We start from the raw sequence: 19,106 nt of genomic DNA on the forward strand, positions 1-19,106 counted from the left end.
GCACTAGGGGCAGCCCGGTGGCTCAGTGGTTTACCACCTGCCTTCTGCCCAGGGCATGATCCTGGAGATCGGGGATTGAGTCCCACGTCGGGCTCTCTGCATGGAGCCTGCTTCTCCCTCTGCCTGTGTCTCTGCCTCTCTCTCTCTCTCTCTCTCTGTGTGTGTCTCTCATGAATAAATAAATAAAACCTTAAAAAAAAATCCCATGGCACTGCTACTTTAAAATTCTAGAAGAAATCATCTTAGCAAGTAAATGATTTTCCTTTTAGCAGGTAAATGATTTAGGCTTTTAATTTTCATGTGTCTGGGATCCCTGGGTGGCGCAGCGGTTTGGCGCCTGCCTTTGGCCCAGGGCGCGATCCTGGAGACCTGGGATCGAGTCCCACATCGGGCTCCCGGTGCATGGAGCCTGCTTCTCCCTCTGCCTGTGTCTCTGCCTCTCTCTCTCTCTCTCACTGTGTGCCTATCATAAATAAATAAAATAAAATAAAAATTAAAAAAAAAATAATAATTTTCATGTGTCTTTCTAAGATATCAGTTGTTAAAACATGCCTTATAAATTAAAGAATTTATAAGTCAGAAAATAATTTCTACAATGTTGCATTAAAAAAAGCAACAACTTAGGTAATGAATTGTGTGACCCATTCAATTTTCAGAGTTAGGCTTTTGTTCCATTTTTACTTCTTAATTTTATGTTGTAAAATTAACTATTCCTCTACATTGTCTTGGCTATCTTAGAGATGTAAAATGTTAGGTGAAACATCAAATGAGAAGAACTATAAAAGAAAAATGACCGTTTTTAAAAATATTTTATTTATTTATTCATGAGAGACACATGGAGAGAGAGGGAGCCAGAGGACACAACAGGCAGAGGGAGAAGCAGGCTCCATGCAGGGAGCCTGATGTGGGACTTGATCCCGGGACTCCAGGATCACACCCTGGGCCAAAGGCCAGCACTAAACTGCTGAGCCACCCAGGGATCCCCAAAAATGACAGGTTTAACTGGAATTCACATTGCTCTCTGAATTGCTTTATTGAGTAGCATATACATGTTGTTACTACTTGTAACTTTATACATACCTACCTTGGACAAGGCAAAAGAATATTTTTATGTCTAGCTTGGATACCTTTGCAATCAACTTTTTTTTGTAAATCTGTATCCTATAATGCATTTTAAAATATACAACTAAGTAAGTATTTGTTCTCAAGGATAATTATAAAAATCAAAGACATAGATTTTTCATTGTAAATACCATGTTTTCAGGTCAGAAAGTCCCTATTAGTGACTAATTTTAACTCATGGTCACTGATAGGGAAATTCTATAATATGTCATTATAGTATTTAATATGTTATTTGTGTACACAGCCTCCATCTGCTCTGAGACTAACTAGACTAATTGGAAAAATATTTAGAAAGAAAAATGACAGGACTTGATTGTTGATTATATAAGAAGGGTGAAGGAGAAGAAGGAGTCTCGAAAGATATCCAGGTTTCCAGTTTGGATTATGGGTGCATGATTGTGCCATTAATTTAGATCAAGGATGCAGGATGTTGTGGAGGGTAGTGGGAAATGAAATTTCAAGTTCTGTTTGGTCCTATTTAGTTATAAAGTCTTTGGGACCTCCAAATAGAGATGTTCAGGAGGCAGTTGGATATATATCAAAAGTGTAAGTAAATAATGCATGGCTCGAGATGTAAAGTTAGGATTATACAGGTAGTAGTTGAAATCAGAGTAAATGAGCTCTCCCAAGAAGAGTCTGTAGAGAGAGCGGAGCATGAGTCAAGGACAGAACCCAGAAAAACTCTTAATGTTTGATGATAGGAGAAGGAAATGCCATAGAAAAGCAATGAAAAGTAGTTCATCAAAGGTGAACCAAACCCAGAAGAGTTTTAGTAGTACAAGCCCCATAAAGATGTACAGTTGAGCCTTGACAATGTAGGGGCTAGGGGCACCCACCTTATGTTATATACTGTATTCTTACAATAAAGTAAGCTAGAGAAAAGAAAGTGTTATTAAGAAAATTATAATAGGGATGCTTGGGTGGCCCAGTGGTTGAGCCTTTGGCTCAGGTCATGATCCCGGGGTCCTGGGATTGAGTCCCACAACAGGCTCCCTGCAGGGAGGCTGTTTCTCCCTCTGCCTGTGTCTCTGCTTCTCTTTCTGTGTCTCTCATGAATAAATAAATAAAATACTTTAAAAAGAAAACAATATGATAAGAGAAAATAGATTTACAGTACTGTACTGTATTGAGAAAAATTCACATATAAGCAGACTTGTACAATTCAAATCTATGTTGTCAAAGGTCAACTGTATATATTTTGTTTATGAGTAACTCAGTGACTAGCACATAATAAGTACTCTGTAAACATTTGCTGAATGAATGAATGAGCTCTCCATTATGCCAGATACAGAAGAAATCAAGACTGGGACGTATTCATCAAATTTGGTGTTATGGGGGTCATTGTAACTATTGCAAGAAAAATTACATTTGCATCACTTGTATCTTTTAAGACCATAATTTTAAAAAATTCTCTTTTTAGCTGTTTTTCTCTTCAGTTTATTTGTTGAAGAAACCAGGTTGTTTATCCTACAGAAATTCTCAGTCTCAGGGGCAGTGGGGGTGGCTCAGTGGTTTAGCACCGCCTTCGGCCCAGGGCGTGATCCTGGAGACCTGGGATCAAGTCCCACATCGGGCTCCCTGCATGGAGCCTGCTTCTCCCTCTGCCTGTGTCTCTGCCTCTCTCTCTGTGTGTGTCTCTCATGAATAAATAAATAAAATCTTAAAAAAAAAATTCTCAGTCTGGATTTTGCTGATTGGACTGATCTAAGCAGATTTAGATCTGATTTTTTTTTCCTTTCCTTTCCTTTCCTTTCCTTTCCTTTCCTTTCCTTTCCTTTCCTTTTCCCTTTCCTTTTCTTTCCTTTCTTTTTTTTTTTTCCCTTTCTTTTCCTTTCCTTCTTTCAGACAAGAATACTTGTTAGGTGGTTTTTTGTACAGCTCAATATTCTTAACGTAACTATATTTCCTATTAAACTGTATGAGGAAAGTAATAAAATTCTCAGTGAAAGTGTGTCTTACATTAGGACTTAGAAAAAATATACGTCTATGTAGGCAGAGAGTAAATCTTGACTGACAACCAGTTGTATGACTTGAATTTTGGGGGGTAAGAACCTGCATTCATAATGATGATGCAAAATCAAATGTCTGCTTGAAATCACAGAAGACCTTGAATTTTCAGATAATTGTGTTGATATTCAGGTAATGGTTAACTCTTATAAAACAATCAGGCACATGGTAAACAATGACACATTGAAATGAGCCCGTGCTACTACTGTGGCAAGGCCAACTTTGCTCTATTTAGCATTGTTACATAATGTACACTTTTGGCCTTTGCTGTGTGATCTTAGATATCTCTACAAAGGTGTTGTTTGAGGGCAAGTCTAGACCTTTAAATTAAAATATAACTATCTCCCTCTGCCTGTGTCTCTGCCCCCCCCCATGTCTCTCATGAATATAAATAAATAAATAAATAAATAAATAAATAAATAAATAAATAACCACGTAAAATTCTATACTTTTAGGTTGTCTCCTATGACTGGTAAACTGTAACCACGACTCTTTCTTTTTAGCCTGGACTGAAAGAAGTGGTCGAATCCTGCCGAGGAAAGAATCTGTTTTTTTCTACCAATATTGACGATGCCATTAAAGAAGCTGATCTTGTATTTATTTCTGTAAGTATTTTCTTTCACTGTGTGAGTTCTAATACATTCTTGTCTACACGGGAGTTTCATTGTATTTTAATAGTCATCTGTGGGTATCAAGACTTGTCCAGTGGAATCTTGGTTGTCACTTTGCCCAACACTTGACCATACCCCATAGTCATCCGGTCAAACGTGTCACTTCCAGTCATTGAGCAAAAGAATTTGGAGAAAATTCAGTCTGGGACCTAAAATTAGGAAGTGCTGACAATGTGTGAGACCAGTGTGGTGATAGTATATGTATTTCATCATTTCTTGTTTCAACCACTGCTTGGGGACGTCCAGGTGGCTCAGCAGTTTAGCACCGCCTTTAGCCCAGGGCCTGATCCTGGAGACCTGGGATCCCACGTCGGGCTCCTTGCATGGAGCCTGCTTTTCCTCCCTCTGCCTGTGTCTCTGTCTCTGTCTCTCTCTCTCTCTCTCTCTCTCTCTCTGTGTCTCATGAATAAATAAAATCTTAAAAAAAGAAAAAGATTTTAACCATTGCTTGGTAGAGGTGAGATAAAGAGAATTGGGTAAAATGTGTGTGCAAACTTATGGGTATCTCCTATCTAGATGAATTATGTTCTAGAAGTCATTTTATTTCTTATTTTAAAAAAACTTTTTTAAGATTTTATTTTTACACCCAACATGAGGCTCAAAGTTGACATGAGGTCAAGAGTCTCATGCTCCGCTGAGTCAGCCAGCTCCCCCACCAGAAATCATTTTAAATGAACTCTTTGCAACTTGGCTTGTATTGGTTAGGTGACAGGCTAGTCACAGGCACCTTTGACTCATAATATGGCTAACCTGTTGTACCTTTGTAATGAAAAAATAGAGCCAATGCTTGGGAGTAACTCTGGTAATCTAATATTTGAACCAAGATATTTTTCTTCTTACTGTCCTCGTAGCCATTTACTCAAATATTCTGTATGTGATGGGATATATATTCTTAAGACTGAGTTACACGATTCAAGACCTTTAGAGCCTTGAAGAATAAAGGGGAAAGCCAGTGGTCTAGGCTTTGACTGAGTCCCATGAACTAAAGGAAGGAAACATCATAGGGTCCCCAGAGGGTAGATGTTAAATTGATTATGCATTTTGTTGATTATAAGTTGTTGAATTAGGCATTATTTTCGGACTGATAAGACAAAAGCAGTACTATAGAGGTATGTTAACTCCAGAAGAAAGTGGTAATGAAGCCAGTGGTGAAAGTGTTATGAGTTCAGTCTCTCATTTAGCATTCTTAATTACTTCAGGCAAACTGGTGCAGCTTCTGTGACTTGCCAACCCATCCTCTACTTAAGCTTAGAGAAGGTTAAGGTACAAGACATAGAAAATGAGAAAAGACTTTGGAATAACTAGGTACTTGGAGAAAATCAAGAAATTATCTAAGTCCAACTTTTGGAAAACCAGAGCTCAGATGTGAGTAGGGGGATTTTCTATTAAAAAAATTTTTTGGGGGGGGATCCCTGGGTGGCGCAGCGGTTTGGCGCCTGCCTTTGGCCCAGGGCGCGATCCTGGAGACCCGGGATCGAATCCCACATCGGGCTCCCGGTGCATGGAGCCTGCTTCTCCCTCTGCCTGTGTCTCTGCCTCTCTCTCTTTCTCTCTGTATGACTATCATAAATAAATAAAATAAAATTAAAATTAAAAAAAAAATTTTTTTTTTAAGAGAATCTATTCTCAGGCAGTAGAGTCCACTTTAGGGTGGTCTGGCCAGACAGTTAATTTTATAGTTGCCTCTGTGCAGATCTAGCTGGAGCTACTGTGAGTCTTTCCAAGCTACTGTGTATAAATGTTATGGTAACTTATTACTGTATAACTTGCATCTACTTACCATTATTCTCTGGACTAGCTTTTTAAAATGTATTTGTCATACACTTTTCCTTATGGAAAATATCAAATTCATATAAAAGATGAAGATGATACTATAATGAACCCCTGTTTACACATTCTGTATGGTCAGCAGTAACCATGGCTGATCTTGTTTCTTTACTGCTTCTCTCTCTTTCTTCCTACCACCAGCTATTTTCAGGCAAACTGCAGGTAGGAAGAGTTTTATGTGGATCAATTTTCAATTGTGATACTCAGAGCACTTTATAGGGGAAGCTCTCTGATCCACCTCATCTTTAGCATGTTCCACCTATCCTGTTAGCCATCTTGGCCTTTCTGAACTTGGGTACTTCCATGTCTAAGGCTTTTCCTAACTTGTTCCAAGCAGATAAACAACTTTTGTTCTCCTGATTTTCACATCTCAACACAGTCTTTGAGTTTTGGTTTATTTTGGCTTCCTTCCTTTATTTAGTCCCTATTAGGTTATAAGCTTGTCAAGAAATGAGAATTAGTATCACTAATTACTGGTTCAGAAACTATTCCTGTAAGGGGCACCTGGCTGACTTAGTTGGTAGAGCACACAACTAAATCTCAGGGCCCTGAGTTCAAGCCCCCCGTTGGGCATGGAGCCTAGTTAAAATACACGCACGCACACACACTATACCTATATAGAATTTTAGGCTTTCTGGAGTGCTTTGATTTTTACCAAAGCATTATAAAACCCAGATTAGATTTTATTTTTTTGAAATATTTTTATTTATTTTAGTTTTTAAGGAGAGAGAGAGTGAGTGAGCAAGTGGAGAGGGACAAAGAGAGAGGGAGAGAGAGAATCTTAAACAGACTCCATACTCAGTGCAGAGTCCAACATGGGGCTTGATCTCACAACCCTGAGATCATGACGTGAGACAAAATCAATCAGTTGTTTAATGGACTGAGCCACCCAGGCACCCCCCCAGATGAGATTTTAGAGAGCATACAAACCTCATTTTCCAGTGAGGTAGTTGGAGCAAAGGCAGCTCACTGGACTCATGATTTATTTTTCTTTCTATTTGATAGTCTTTGTCTGCATAGTATGGTGAGTCCTGAAGATGCTAGATAATATCTAGCCTTTAATGAGCTGAGAAAGCATTTGTGAATGATATTGCAAACATTTTTGAAAAGGTATTGATATATAAGTCTATTTAGGGATCACTGGGTGGTGCAGCAGTTTGGCGCCTGCCTTTGGCCCAGGGCGCGATCCTGGAGACCCGGGATCGAATCCCACGTCGGGCTCCCGGTGCGTGGAGACTGCTTCTCCCTCTGCCTGTGTCTCTGCCTCTCTCTCTCTCACTGTGTGCCTATCATAAATAAATAAAAAAAAATAAAGTTGTTTAAAAAAAAAAGTCTATTTAAAAAGGATAGAAAAGGAATTTAAAATTTGGTTTTAAAGACCAGGAGGGGATCCCTGGGTAGCTCAGCAGTTTAACACCTCCCTTTGGTCCAGGGCATGATCCTGGAGTCCCAGGATCCAGTCCCACGTTGGGCTCCCTGCATGGAGCCTGCTTCTCCCTCTGCCTGTGTCTCTGCCTCTCTCTGTGTGTGTCTCTCATGAATAAATAAATAAATAAAACCTTAAAAAAAAAAAAAAGACCAGGATAATATATTACACACAATAAAGAAAGGAAAGAAAACATACATTTCCTTTCAGACTATAAACTCCTTTAGGACAAAAACAGTCTTATTCATCTTTATATCTCCAGGGCTTAGCTTAGAACGTGTCTGTCTGATAACTGTCACTACACACTAGCTTCTCAACAGAAGTTTGCTGAATGAGTTCCCCCAAATGCTTCAGGCTGTTTTGTCTGGTGATTATAAAATGTATCATTTCCATGAATCTAATAGAGGGTTGAATTAAAACTAATGATGATAGTTAACTTCCCACTTAACTGGTTAATTGATGATTCAAGGTTCATCTTGAAATCACTGAATATCTCATAGATACTTTGTTTGTAATCCCATATGCTTTTATCAGGTGAACACTCCAACAAAAACATATGGAATGGGGAAAGGTCGCGCGGCAGATCTGAAGTATATTGAGGCTTGTGCCAGACGCATTGTGCAAAACTCACATGGGTACAAAATTGTGACTGAGAAAAGCACAGTTCCAGTGCGGGCAGCAGAAAGTATTCGCCGAATATTTGATGCAAACACAAAACCCAACTTGAATTTACAGGTATGATAAAAAGGAAGCACTAGAACCTGATTCTTATATAAATATTGACAACTTTTAGTTGCCTGTGGCTAATTCTAAGCTTAAAACTTTGCTTTGCATTGGGATTCTAGGTGCTGTCCAACCCTGAGTTCTTGGCAGAAGGAACAGCCATCAAGGACCTAAAGAACCCAGACAGAGTACTGATTGGAGGGGATGAAACCCCAGAGGGCCAGAGAGCTGTGCAGGCACTGTGTGCTGTGTATGAGCACTGGGTTCCCAGAGAAAAGATCCTCACCACTAATACTTGGTCTTCAGAACTTTCCAAACTGGTTGGTACATAGCATTCAACCCTCCATTAAATTTAAAGCTAAGGATTTATATCTCTTAAGCCTGATAAGCTACACAGGTACTCTCTTAATAATATTTAGAACATAATATTCCTGTCCATTATGAAATAATTATGAAATAAATTTCACAAGGGAAATCAAATATAAGGGTAAAAATATTCTGAAAAAATCTAAAGTAAAAAAATTATAAATTTTTAATAAAATGTGACATAAAATGGAGGATGCATTAAAATAGTAGTCTCTAATGGGGCTCCTGGGTGGCTCAGTTGGTTGAGTGTCCGGCTCTTGATATCAGCTCAGGTCATGATTTCAGGGTCATGGGATCCAGCCCTGTGTCAGGCTCTGTGTGCAGGGGTAGTCTGCTTGATATTCTCTTTCTCCCTCTGCCCCCCCCCCACCCGCCCCAGTAGTTGCTTACTTTCTCTTTCTCTCTCTCAAATAAATAAATCTTTAAAAAGAAAATAGTTTTTAAAATCATTCTTTTGGGGATCCCTGGGTGGCTCAGAGGTTTAGCGCCTGCCTTCGGCCCAGGACATGATCCTGTAGTCCCGGGATTGAGTCCCACATCAGGCTCCCTGCGTGGAGCCTGCATCTCCCTCTGCCTATGTCTCTGCTTCTCTCTCTCTCTCTCTCTCTCTCTCTCTCTCTGACTCTCATGAATAAATAAATAAAATCTTTAAAAAAAAATACAATAGGGTAGCCCCGGTGGCGCAGCAGTTTAGTGCCGCCTGCAGCCCGGGGTGTGATCCTGGAGACCCGGGATCGAGTCCCCCGTCGGGCTCCCTGCATGGAGCCTGCTTCTCTCTCTGCCTGTGTCTCTGCCTCTCTTTCACTCTCTCTGAATAAATAAATAAATAAATAAATAAATAAATAAATAAATAAATCTTTAAAAAAATACAATAAAATCACTCTGTTTTTAATCCCATTCTTAATCATCTTTCTCATCTTTCTTCTCTAGTTTAAAATACTTTCCTTTACCAGCACATCCATAGCCTCCTGAAATTGAGTCCAGTAACTTATATCTCCTCAGTAATTTGTATCAATTCAGTGATTTATTATAGAGACATATAAAATTGCTATTTTAACACATCATGCTTTTCCTGTTTTTTTTTTCCCCAAAGGCAGCAAATGCTTTTCTTGCCCAGAGGATCAGCAGCATTAACTCCATAAGTGCCCTCTGTGAAGCAACAGGGGCTGATGTAGAAGAGGTGGCAACAGCCATTGGAATGGACCAGAGAATTGGAAATAAGTTTCTGAAAGCCAGTGTTGGTAAATTGAAATTTTTCTGTACATAAAGTAGGTTCATCAGTAGCTAGGTCTCTAACTTTAAGGAAGTCTTTATAACATGTAACCTTTAACTTATCAGGAACTTTCCAAGTGAAGCAGTAATTAAAGTTATGTTATTTTAATAATTATTGATTGATTAGTAAGATAAATATAGTTCACTGTTTTAGGAGGATTAATTAGTATTTAGTTAAAACATTTAGGAAGAGTAAGTTCAGGAGACCACATAAGAAATAACTCAATACCTTACAAACAGGAAAAAAATTCCCCATCATTTGCTTTGCCTACTACACACGCTTTTGGAAATGTGGCTTTGGTGATATACAGTTGGTCCTCATTATTTGCCAGTTTTGTATGTATGAATAATTTTACTTGCTAAAATTTCTTTGTAACCCCAAAATCAATACTCAAAGTGCTTTCGTGGTCATTTACAGACACAATTGAACAGCAAAAAATTTGAGCCACCCAACAGAGACATTCCCAGCCAAAGTTACGTAAGGCAGTGATCGTATTCTCTTGTTTCAGCTCCTATTCTGTAAACAAGTGGTCTACTTAGTGTCACATTTTTTACATTTTTGTACTTTTTCTTGGTAATGTCACTTTTTTAAATGGCCCTTTGGGTAATATATAGAATTGTTGAATCACTGTGTTGTAAGCCTGAAACTAATATAACACTATATGTTCTGGAATTAAAATTAACATATATATATAAATATATATTTATATATATGAAAGATCCAACTTACAAAAAACATAAAATTTTTAAAAATTTAATAAAAATAAGCTGATAATGTATCAATTTGTTGGTGAAATGTGACCATTATAAGCTCAATAGGAACCTATTTCCCCTAGGAGCAATGCTTTAGTATTCAGTAATCCCATGTTTCTGGCACTTTTGCAGAATATAACTACTGGATAATAAAAATTGAGTGTATTTTTAGATTAAGTTAATAAGATTGATGTCAGAGTAAATAGAGTTTTATAGATTGGGCCCTGGGCAGCTTGTCTTGTATTTCTGGTCCCTTATGCCGTATCCCAGTACTATTTTCCCTGGCCCTTTTCTATCTTTTTAGTATTTTCCTTAAGCTACCATTTAGTAAAAATAGCTACTGTTTCTTGAAGGCTTATTATCAGAGTTCTGAACTAGTGCTTTATGTATCTCATTTATTAATCCTTGTAGCCTGTTAAGAAGGTGCTGGTATCTCCTTTATAGAGATGGTTGAGGTTTGGGAAATTTTTGCAACTTGCTCTAAGTCATATAACTGCTGAGTGGCTAGGTGTTTCTGACTTCAAAGCCCCTGCCAATCCTCACTGTATATTGAATTGCACTAGAACGAAGTGGGCAAACTATTGTCCTTGGGCCAAACCTGGCTCATAGTTTGTTTTTATAAATAGTTTTATTGGAATACAACCAAGGCTATTTTAGTACATATTGTTTGACTGCTTTTGAGCTACAAAGGCAGAATTGAATAGTTGTGCCAGAGACTGTGTGGCCCACGAAAGCTAAAATATTTACAATTTGTCCCATAAAAGTTTACCAGCTCTGTGCTAAAATAAGAGATATGGGACAGTGATACTAGATGAATGAAAAATAAAATAGAAAATGTAGCCATAATAAAACAACTAGATTATCTGGGAATTATTGTCGCGCGCGCTGGGGGCGACAACCGTCCAGGGATGAGGGTAAGGGAATGAGGAAAAGAAAAGAGACATAAACAGAGTGGGAGCAGGAGGGACATATGGCTGGATTCAGCCACAATGCCAACTTTATTTGTATTATTCACTCTTTTGTAAAGCAGGGTTGTATAACAAGCAGGATATTTTAAGCTTAGTTCTCCAGACATGTCCTTTCACAATAGATAGCAATAGTATGCGCCCTTGAATAGATAGCAATAGTATGCGTCCTTGAGCCACAAGCCTTCAACAACAAGGGTGAGACAGGTGGGCCGGGGTTGGAAGAGTCAACAGAGAGCCATTGCTCAATCCATTAACCCCTTCCTGGCACGCGGCTCCCAACAAATTATTTATAGAGTTGATTAGTTGCTTGCAGATTTCACACAATCTATAAACCCACTAAATTTCCAATATCCAAATTTTATTATTATTATTTTTTTTTAAGATTTTATTTATTTATTCATGAGAGAGAGAGAGAGAGACAGAGACACAAGCAGAGGGAGAAGCAGGCTCCATGCAGGGAGCCTGATGTGGGACTTGATCCCTGGTCTTCAGGATCACACCCTGGGCTGAAGGCAGTGCTAAATTGCTGTGCCACCTGGGCTGCCTGCAAATTTTATTATTAAAAATTTCTAGGTGTAGGGGTGCCTGGGTGGTTCACTCGGTTTGTCTGTCTTTGCCTCAGGTCATGATCCCGGGGTCCTAGGATTGAGCCCTGCATTGGGCTCCCTACTCACTGGAGAGTGCTTCTCCCTCTCCCTTTGCCCCTCCCTACTGCTGGTACACCCGCCCCTCTCCTTCTCAAATCAATCAATCAATCAATCAGTCATAAAAAAGAATCCTAGGGGCACCTGGATGGTTCAGTTGGTTAAGTGTTTGACCCTTGATTTCCACTCAGGTTTGATCTCAAGGTTGTGAGATCAACACTGGGCATGGGGCCTGCTTAAGATTCTCTCCCTCTCCTTCTGTCATTCCCACCCCTCCCCTCTCTCTAAAAAAAAAAAAAATTCCTAGCATGGGGCCGTCTGGCTGGCACAGTCAGTAGAGCATGTGACTCTTGATCTCAAGGTTGTGAGTTTGAGCCCCATATATGGTATGGAGTTCACTTAGAAAAAAATTCTAGCACAGGCCCTTAAATTTAGTGTGACAAATTTGTCATATGAATCATTTGTGATTCTTTTTTTTTTTTTTTAAGGATTTTATTTATCTATTCATGAAAGACACAAAGAGAGGCAGAGACATAGGCAGAGGGAGAAGCAGGCTCCCCACGGGAAGCCCGATGTGGGACTCGATCCCAGGATCCCAGAATCATGACCTGAGCTAAAGGCAGACACTCAAAAACTGAGCCACCCAGGTGCCCCCTCATTTGTGGTTTTTAAATGAAAATACTGTTACTTTTTTCTTCAGGTTTTGGCGGAAGCTGCTTTCAGAAGGATGTTCTGAATTTGGTTTATCTCTGTGAAGCTCTGAATTTGCCTGAAGTAGCTCGTTATTGGCAGCAGGTATTAATCTTTATAGTCAACAACTTTTGATTAATTTCTAATTAAAACCTGTCACCTTTTGTCTATAAAATGTTTTTGAAAGGAATTATTTATTCCGGGAACTCAACTATTATTACATTCAATTTGTTTATTTTAGGTTTATTTGTTAGGCCTCTATATTTTTAATTTGCCCTTTTTGCTAATGAACTCTGATGAAAATTTCTGATAAGCCATATTTCTTCTAGTTCTATAACAAATTTGCTCTCAGAGTAAAGCAGAACTGTTATTCTTTTTAGAGGGGGAGGAGCAGAGGGAGAGAAAATCTTAGCAGGCTCCACACTCAGCCCAGAGCCCCACATAGGGCTTGATATCACGACCCTGAGATCATGACCTGAGCTGAAATCAAGAGTCAGGTGCTTAACTGTGCTACCTAGACACCCCAAGAATTATTATGCTTAATTATAAATATTTTTGGGCACCTGGATGGCACAGTTGGTTAAGTGTCCAACTCTTGGTTTGGGATTGAGCCCAGCTCAGGCTCTGTGTTCACCATGGAATCTGCTTGAGATTCTCTCTCCCTCCACCCCACATCACCCCCCTGCACTTTCATGTGCTCTCTCCTTTTCTCTAAAATAAATGAATAAATCTTTTTTAAAAAAATTATAAATCTTTTCTATCTTTAAAAGCAGAAAGTCAAAAAAATTAAAAAAGAAAAACAGAAAATCAAAATAAAGGAGGAATCTGTATTGTAATTCTTTCAAGTGGTTTGTGTGTGTTGATACTTGTTTTGTCCTTTTGAAATTTGCAGAGCTAAAATTAGAGACCCTTCCCAAATTGAAAATAGAGTTAATATTAATTGAGTGCTTTCTCTGCACTGGGCATTTTTTTAGGTACTTTGGGTATAGTATTTCATTTAGTCCTCATCACTAATATTGGCCTCCATTATAGGTAAAGAAACTGAACCTTAGAGATGTTAAATAATTTGTCCAAGATACCAGCCAGTATAAATATCCTCCTCAAAAATTTTCCTGCAAAAAAAAAAAATTTTTTCCTGCAAGTTTATAGTTTTTAGATTTCAGCAGTGGGTGAGAATATAAGGAAATGCACATTTTTAAGAAAAATGTATGATATAAAAGTTTGTTTCACTCAATCCAGCAAGATGACTTTATCTTCCTGTCCGTCATGGCAAAAATGCAGATAAAGGCTTGGTTTTTCAACACTTGGAGCTTATTTCCGCAGCTCTCAGACTTTAAAACAGCCCCTAAAAGTCAGAGCCTTGAAAAAAAAGTAAAAGCCAGTCTCCTTCCTTACATTCATCTGGTCACTAATTTGAAGTCTTGTCTAAAAAAAAAAAAAAAAAAAAAAAATGAAGTCTTGTCTATACACTCTTAGGAGAGTAAAGGATTAGGTGATTGGAGACTTTTACTCTTATAATATTTATTTTAAAACTTTGCCAAGAAAAAAAAAAACTTTGCCAAGGGAGGGACACCTGTGTGGCTCTGTTGGTTAAGCTTCTGGCTCTTGATTTTGGCTCAGGTCATGATCTCAGGGTGGTGAGATTGCGTTAGACCTGCTTAAGGTTCTTCTGTCTCCCTCTCCATCTGACCATCCTTGCACACTCCTCAGAAACAACTTTGCCAAGGGTTAGTGATGTTCTGGTTCATCCAGAAGCAACTATAACTCTGTGCATTGTTCAAATGTTCTCTGTCCACTTTCTACTCACTGGTGAGGGGTGAGGGATAAGCATATAAGCATATGGGCTTTGGGATTTGACTGCTTGCAGCTTTGCTTCCACAGAGTTTGGAGAAGCTGACTAAGGAGAACACTAAGAGCCTTTTTTAACCTCTAATGGGGTTGAAACTTAGTCGTGCTCTCACCATCCATTCCATTCCAGATTGATGAACAGAAAGTTAAGCCAAATGGAAATTTTCATGATGGCTTTAAGTGGTGGGGTGCTAATTCTTTTTTAAAATCAATAGATACTAACAAGGTTGGTTAGTTTTTGCCTCCTGTTACTTTATAAAGTTGGTGTTCATACAATAGTACTATAAAACTCTGAACAGTGTATGGCATAGGCTGCCCCTCTGCACTAATTGTACATGCAACATTGCATAATTGTATGTGTAATTTCAGGTTATAGATATGAATGACTACCAGAGAAGGAGATTTGCTTCCCGGATTATAGACAGTTTGTTTAATACAGTAACTGATAAGAAGATAGCTATTTTGGGATTTGCATTCAAAAAGGACACCGGTGATACAAGGTATCAATCAGTTCCTTAAAATATTTCAACCCCTTTGAGAGTGTTAACTCGTCTTTTTTTTTATTTTTTATGGTGGGTATGTGTATGGAAATATATACATATATATAGTATAAAGAATAAAAATAAACATCCACGTCCTCACAAGAAATAGAATCTTACCTCTATAAACCCCTAGGTATTAGAATATATGCCATTTGAAAGCTTAGCAATACTGATTTTTTTCCTTCAGAGAATCTTCTAGTATATATATCAGCAAATATTTGATGGATGAAGGTGCACATCTCCATATATATGATCCAAAAGTACCAAGGGAACAAATAGTTGTGGATCTTTCTCACCCAGGAGTTTCACAGGATGACCAAGGTAAAGCTGTGAGTTCCATGAATCACTTTGAGTATGGGCCCTAAAACTTGTTTGTTCTCTAGAAACCTTTGGTTGTTTTGTCATTGTGTTTTCTTTTCTTTTTCTTTTTTAATGAAATGCTACATTTTTAAAAAGTTTTAATCCCAGTGTAGTTAACATACAGTATTATATTAGTTTCAGAATTATAATATAGTAATTCAACAATTCGATACATTATCCAGTGCTCATCATGATATTGCACTCTTAATCCCCATCACCTATTTTACCCATCCCTCACCTGCCTCCCCTCTAGTAACCATCAGTTTGTTCTCTATAGCCGAGAGTCTGTTTTTTAATCTCTCTCTTCTCTCTTTGTCCTTTGTTTTGTTTCTTAAATTCCACATAGAAGTGAAATCATATAGTATTTGTATTTCTCTGACTGGCTTATTTCACTTAGCATTATACTCTTTAGCTCTATCTGTGTCACTGCAAATGGCAAGGTTTCATTCTTTTTTATGGCTGAATAATATTCCATATTGAATATATATAAATATATAAAACACATCTTTAACCATTCATCTATTGATAAATATTTGTACTGATTCCATGGTGGTTCCATTTTTATCATTGGTAAAACCTCTTTTCAGCCTCATTTCTCTAAAATTAAACACTTAGACATTGTTCCATCAACTTTGATTTGAAGTGGTTGTGTGCAGCTTAGTCTAATGATTTTTCCAACGTATTTTAAAAAGCCCCAGAGGTTCCTAGGAGATGCTGCCAAGACAAGTTTTAGGTGCTCTAGGCCCCGACCTTTACTCTTATTCTCACTTCAATCATACCATTCCACTTCTGTTGGACCCTCAACTCTTCCTGCAATCCTAGTATTAAAGTGCATAATTTCCAATAACTCCTTTTTTATTGCCAGTTTCTTGTTGCTGTTGTTACAGTGTCCCGGCTCGTGACCATTTCTAAGGATCCATATGAAGCATGTGATGGTGCCCATGCTGTGGTTATTTGCACAGAATGGGACATGTTTAAGGTGAGGTGACAAAAGTAATATGAAAGAAGATTTACTGGGCAGCCTGGGTGGCTCAGTGGTTTAGTGCCACCTTCAGCCCGGGGCATGATCCTGGCGACACGGGATCGAGTCCTGCATTGGGCTCCCTGCATGGAGCCTGCTTCTCCCTCTCCCTGTGTCTCTGCCTCTCTCTCTCTCTGTGTCTCTCATGAATAAATAAATAAAAAATCTTAAAAAAAAAAAGAAAGAAAGAAAATTTATTATTTTTTAAAGATTTTATATAAGAGAGAGAAAGTGCATGCACATGGGCTGGGGGAAGGACAGAGGGAGAGGGAAAAGCTGGCTTTCCACTGAGCAGGGAACCTGATGCAGGGGTTCGATCCCAGGGCCCTGGGATCATGACCAGAGCCGAAAGCAGATGCTTAACTGACTGAGCCACCCAGCCACCCCTAAAGAAAATTTTAGAAGTATTCTGGTATCAGTTGGGGTTGAGTATGTATGCATATATATGTTCTAATTGTGATTTTGGTTCTGTCTTTATAGGAACTGGATTATGAACGCATTCATAAAAAAATGCTGAAGCCAGCCTTTATCTTTGATGGGCGACGTGTCCTGGATGGGCTCCATAATGAACTACAAACCATTGGCTTCCAGGTAATTATTAGGATCCTGGATTGGCTTTGTTTTGTTTGGTCATTTTTTTTGTAGTGGGTTTGACTTTTAGAATTTTCATGTTCCCTTCTTTAGCAATAACATGGGCACCATGTCAGTTCTCTGGGAAATCTCTATGTGATTTGCGTAATTACTTCATTCTCTCCTTAATTGTGATCTATAGATGATTCAGTATTGGTCTTCCTTATATACCTAGGAGTCAGCAGTTGCCTATTATATAGGGATAGAATGTACCTTGCCTTACTGTATTTAAAGATCAAGTAAGAAGATATAAAACTTAGAAGAAAATATTTTTCTTCCCGGAGCCACCCAGACTGTTCTGTCAAACTGTCTGGACCACACTGACCCAGGTCACTTACTCCTATATGAATGTTTTGAAAACTGCAAAATGCAGTAGAGTTGTTGTACAGGATCCTGTACCTTCTGAGTGCTCAGCACTGTCCTCACACCTGAGAGGTCTGAGTGAAAAGTATGGGAACTTCAGTGGGAGTTGCCCTTTTTAATTCTAAGTAGACATGAGAATAGAGTTTGAGAGAGAATGTGATTTCCTTGGAATCTGGTCTGTAAGTTGCTCTCATCCATGTGCTGAGACAATGGAGGCATGTGAGCCTGTCTTCTGAGGGGATCTGGCGTTGGGAGTGGCAGGAGTAAGAGTGTCTAGACATGGCTAGGGAGAGTAGGAGTATACAATGACTCTAGAAACATGAAAAATATGGAAGGAACCAAAGATCTTTCATAGCAACCAGACAACTTGAAACCCTCTTTTGCTTTTAAAAGGAAAAAAATACATTTTGTTTCTAAAATCTCTTTTTTTCCCCCAGATTGAAACAATTGGAAAAAAGGTGTCTTCAAAGAGAATTCCATATGCTCCTTCTGGAGAAATTCCAAAGTTTAGTCTTCAGGATCCACCAAACAAGAAACCCAGAGTATAGACATCGCCATTTTTATTTGTAATTTTTTTGGTACTTTAAGATAGTAGATATCTATCTGATATTAAATGATAAATGAACCAAGTGTTTTTAAGGAAACAAAGCTATTTTTTTAATAATCAAATTTATACTAGCAGTATGGGAATTAGCATATCTGGTATTACGAATCTAGAATATTTTTTACATATTTTTATAATGTTGTTACCTCAGTGATTGGATGAGTGATAATCATGTTGGTTTTAATTGTGTCAATTTTTGTAAAACAAAAATTAAACCTCAAACACTTTTGATTATACAAAATGTTCATAGGCAGCACTTTAATATCACGTCGTAAAGGAAAAGGCACTCCAGTTTTTCTGATCATTGGTTTATTTACTTGTCATTAAATCTGTATTTTAAACCATGAAATTGCTATTCTGAATACTGGGCTAAGCTGGCCAGCCTTTCTAAAAGTGTCCTGGAGACTTAGAGGCGTCTGGCTTAATTGGGTAACCTGTTTTCAAGCCTTTCTTGTCTCTCTGAACATGGAAGGAAGATGCAGTGGCAGGATGGGGCCCTGTGTGCTTTTCTCTCTTTTCTTTTTTGAATGTGCTTAAAACATCTTCCCTATACTTCCATGTTACCAGTGACCCTGAAAGTTTGGTTTGAGTTAATGTTCCTTTGCTCCTTTTGTTTTAAGGAGCTGTGTCGTTGTTGTTTTAGCCCAAGATCATCACTGTTCATTTCCAGTCAATCAAATAAGACTAAAAGGCAATTTTTTTAATCATGAAGAGTATATCAGTATTAGTCTAGTTTATTCTTCACTTCTCATTTTTTCCCACTGATCATTTTTTTTAGTGCAGGAGACAAAAATATTTGTTACCTTAATTTTGCATTTTGTTTCTGTAACTCATTGAAGTTTCCTTTTTCTTTAAATAAGAAAACCAATATAATCTCATGTATGAGCTTAAAGAAGTAGATTTTTAGAAATTATGTATGGCATAATTCTAAAATAAGAATTTCTGTATGTTTTCATATGCTCTTTTCTTATGTCTCTTATTTACTTATATTTTATTTTCTCTTGTGCTTTATCATTATTGAAATATGTCAGATGTCCATTTGTTGCTTGTACTATGCTGAGAATGTACAAATAAAGTTGAACAGATACATGTCTCATCCTTTAGGAATTTTGCAGTTCAGTACGAATGCAGAGACAAATATAAAGATGAGGACAGACATCTACAGATATCACATACATAAATAAAATATTCTGTACCAACAATTGCGTGAGTGTATTTTTTGTCACGGTGCAAGTAACAAATGAGTCATGACAGTCTGACATTAGACAG

At 38.1% G+C, this 19,106-nt stretch overlaps 1 protein-coding gene across 3 annotated transcripts in view; it reads left to right on the forward strand.

Moving 5' to 3' along the window:
- The window catches only part of UGDH (UDP-glucose 6-dehydrogenase), a 91,909-nt gene extending 72,870 nt beyond the window's left edge, over positions 1 to 19,039 (forward strand). For all 3 annotated transcript variants that reach the window (XM_072737856.1, XM_025997805.2, XM_072737857.1), the window contains 10 exons: positions 3,633 to 3,734; positions 7,588 to 7,788; positions 7,899 to 8,096; positions 9,236 to 9,383; positions 12,480 to 12,574; positions 14,687 to 14,817; positions 15,047 to 15,180; positions 16,107 to 16,198; positions 16,721 to 16,831; positions 17,671 to 19,039. In XM_072737856.1, coding sequence (XP_072593957.1) covers positions 3,633 to 3,734; positions 7,588 to 7,788; positions 7,899 to 8,096; positions 9,236 to 9,383; positions 12,480 to 12,574; positions 14,687 to 14,817; positions 15,047 to 15,180; positions 16,107 to 16,198; positions 16,721 to 16,831; positions 17,671 to 17,781 — 1,323 coding nt within the window. In that variant the 3' untranslated portion in view covers positions 17,782 to 19,039. The remainder of the gene's footprint in view (positions 1 to 3,632; positions 3,735 to 7,587; positions 7,789 to 7,898; positions 8,097 to 9,235; positions 9,384 to 12,479; positions 12,575 to 14,686; positions 14,818 to 15,046; positions 15,181 to 16,106; positions 16,199 to 16,720; positions 16,832 to 17,670) is intronic.
- The last annotated feature ends 67 nt before the right edge of the window (positions 19,040 to 19,106 follow it).

Source organism: Vulpes vulpes, chromosome 14 (assembly GCF_048418805.1).
Source record: "Vulpes vulpes isolate BD-2025 chromosome 14, VulVul3, whole genome shotgun sequence".
NCBI lineage: Eukaryota > Metazoa > Chordata > Mammalia > Carnivora > Canidae > Vulpes > Vulpes vulpes.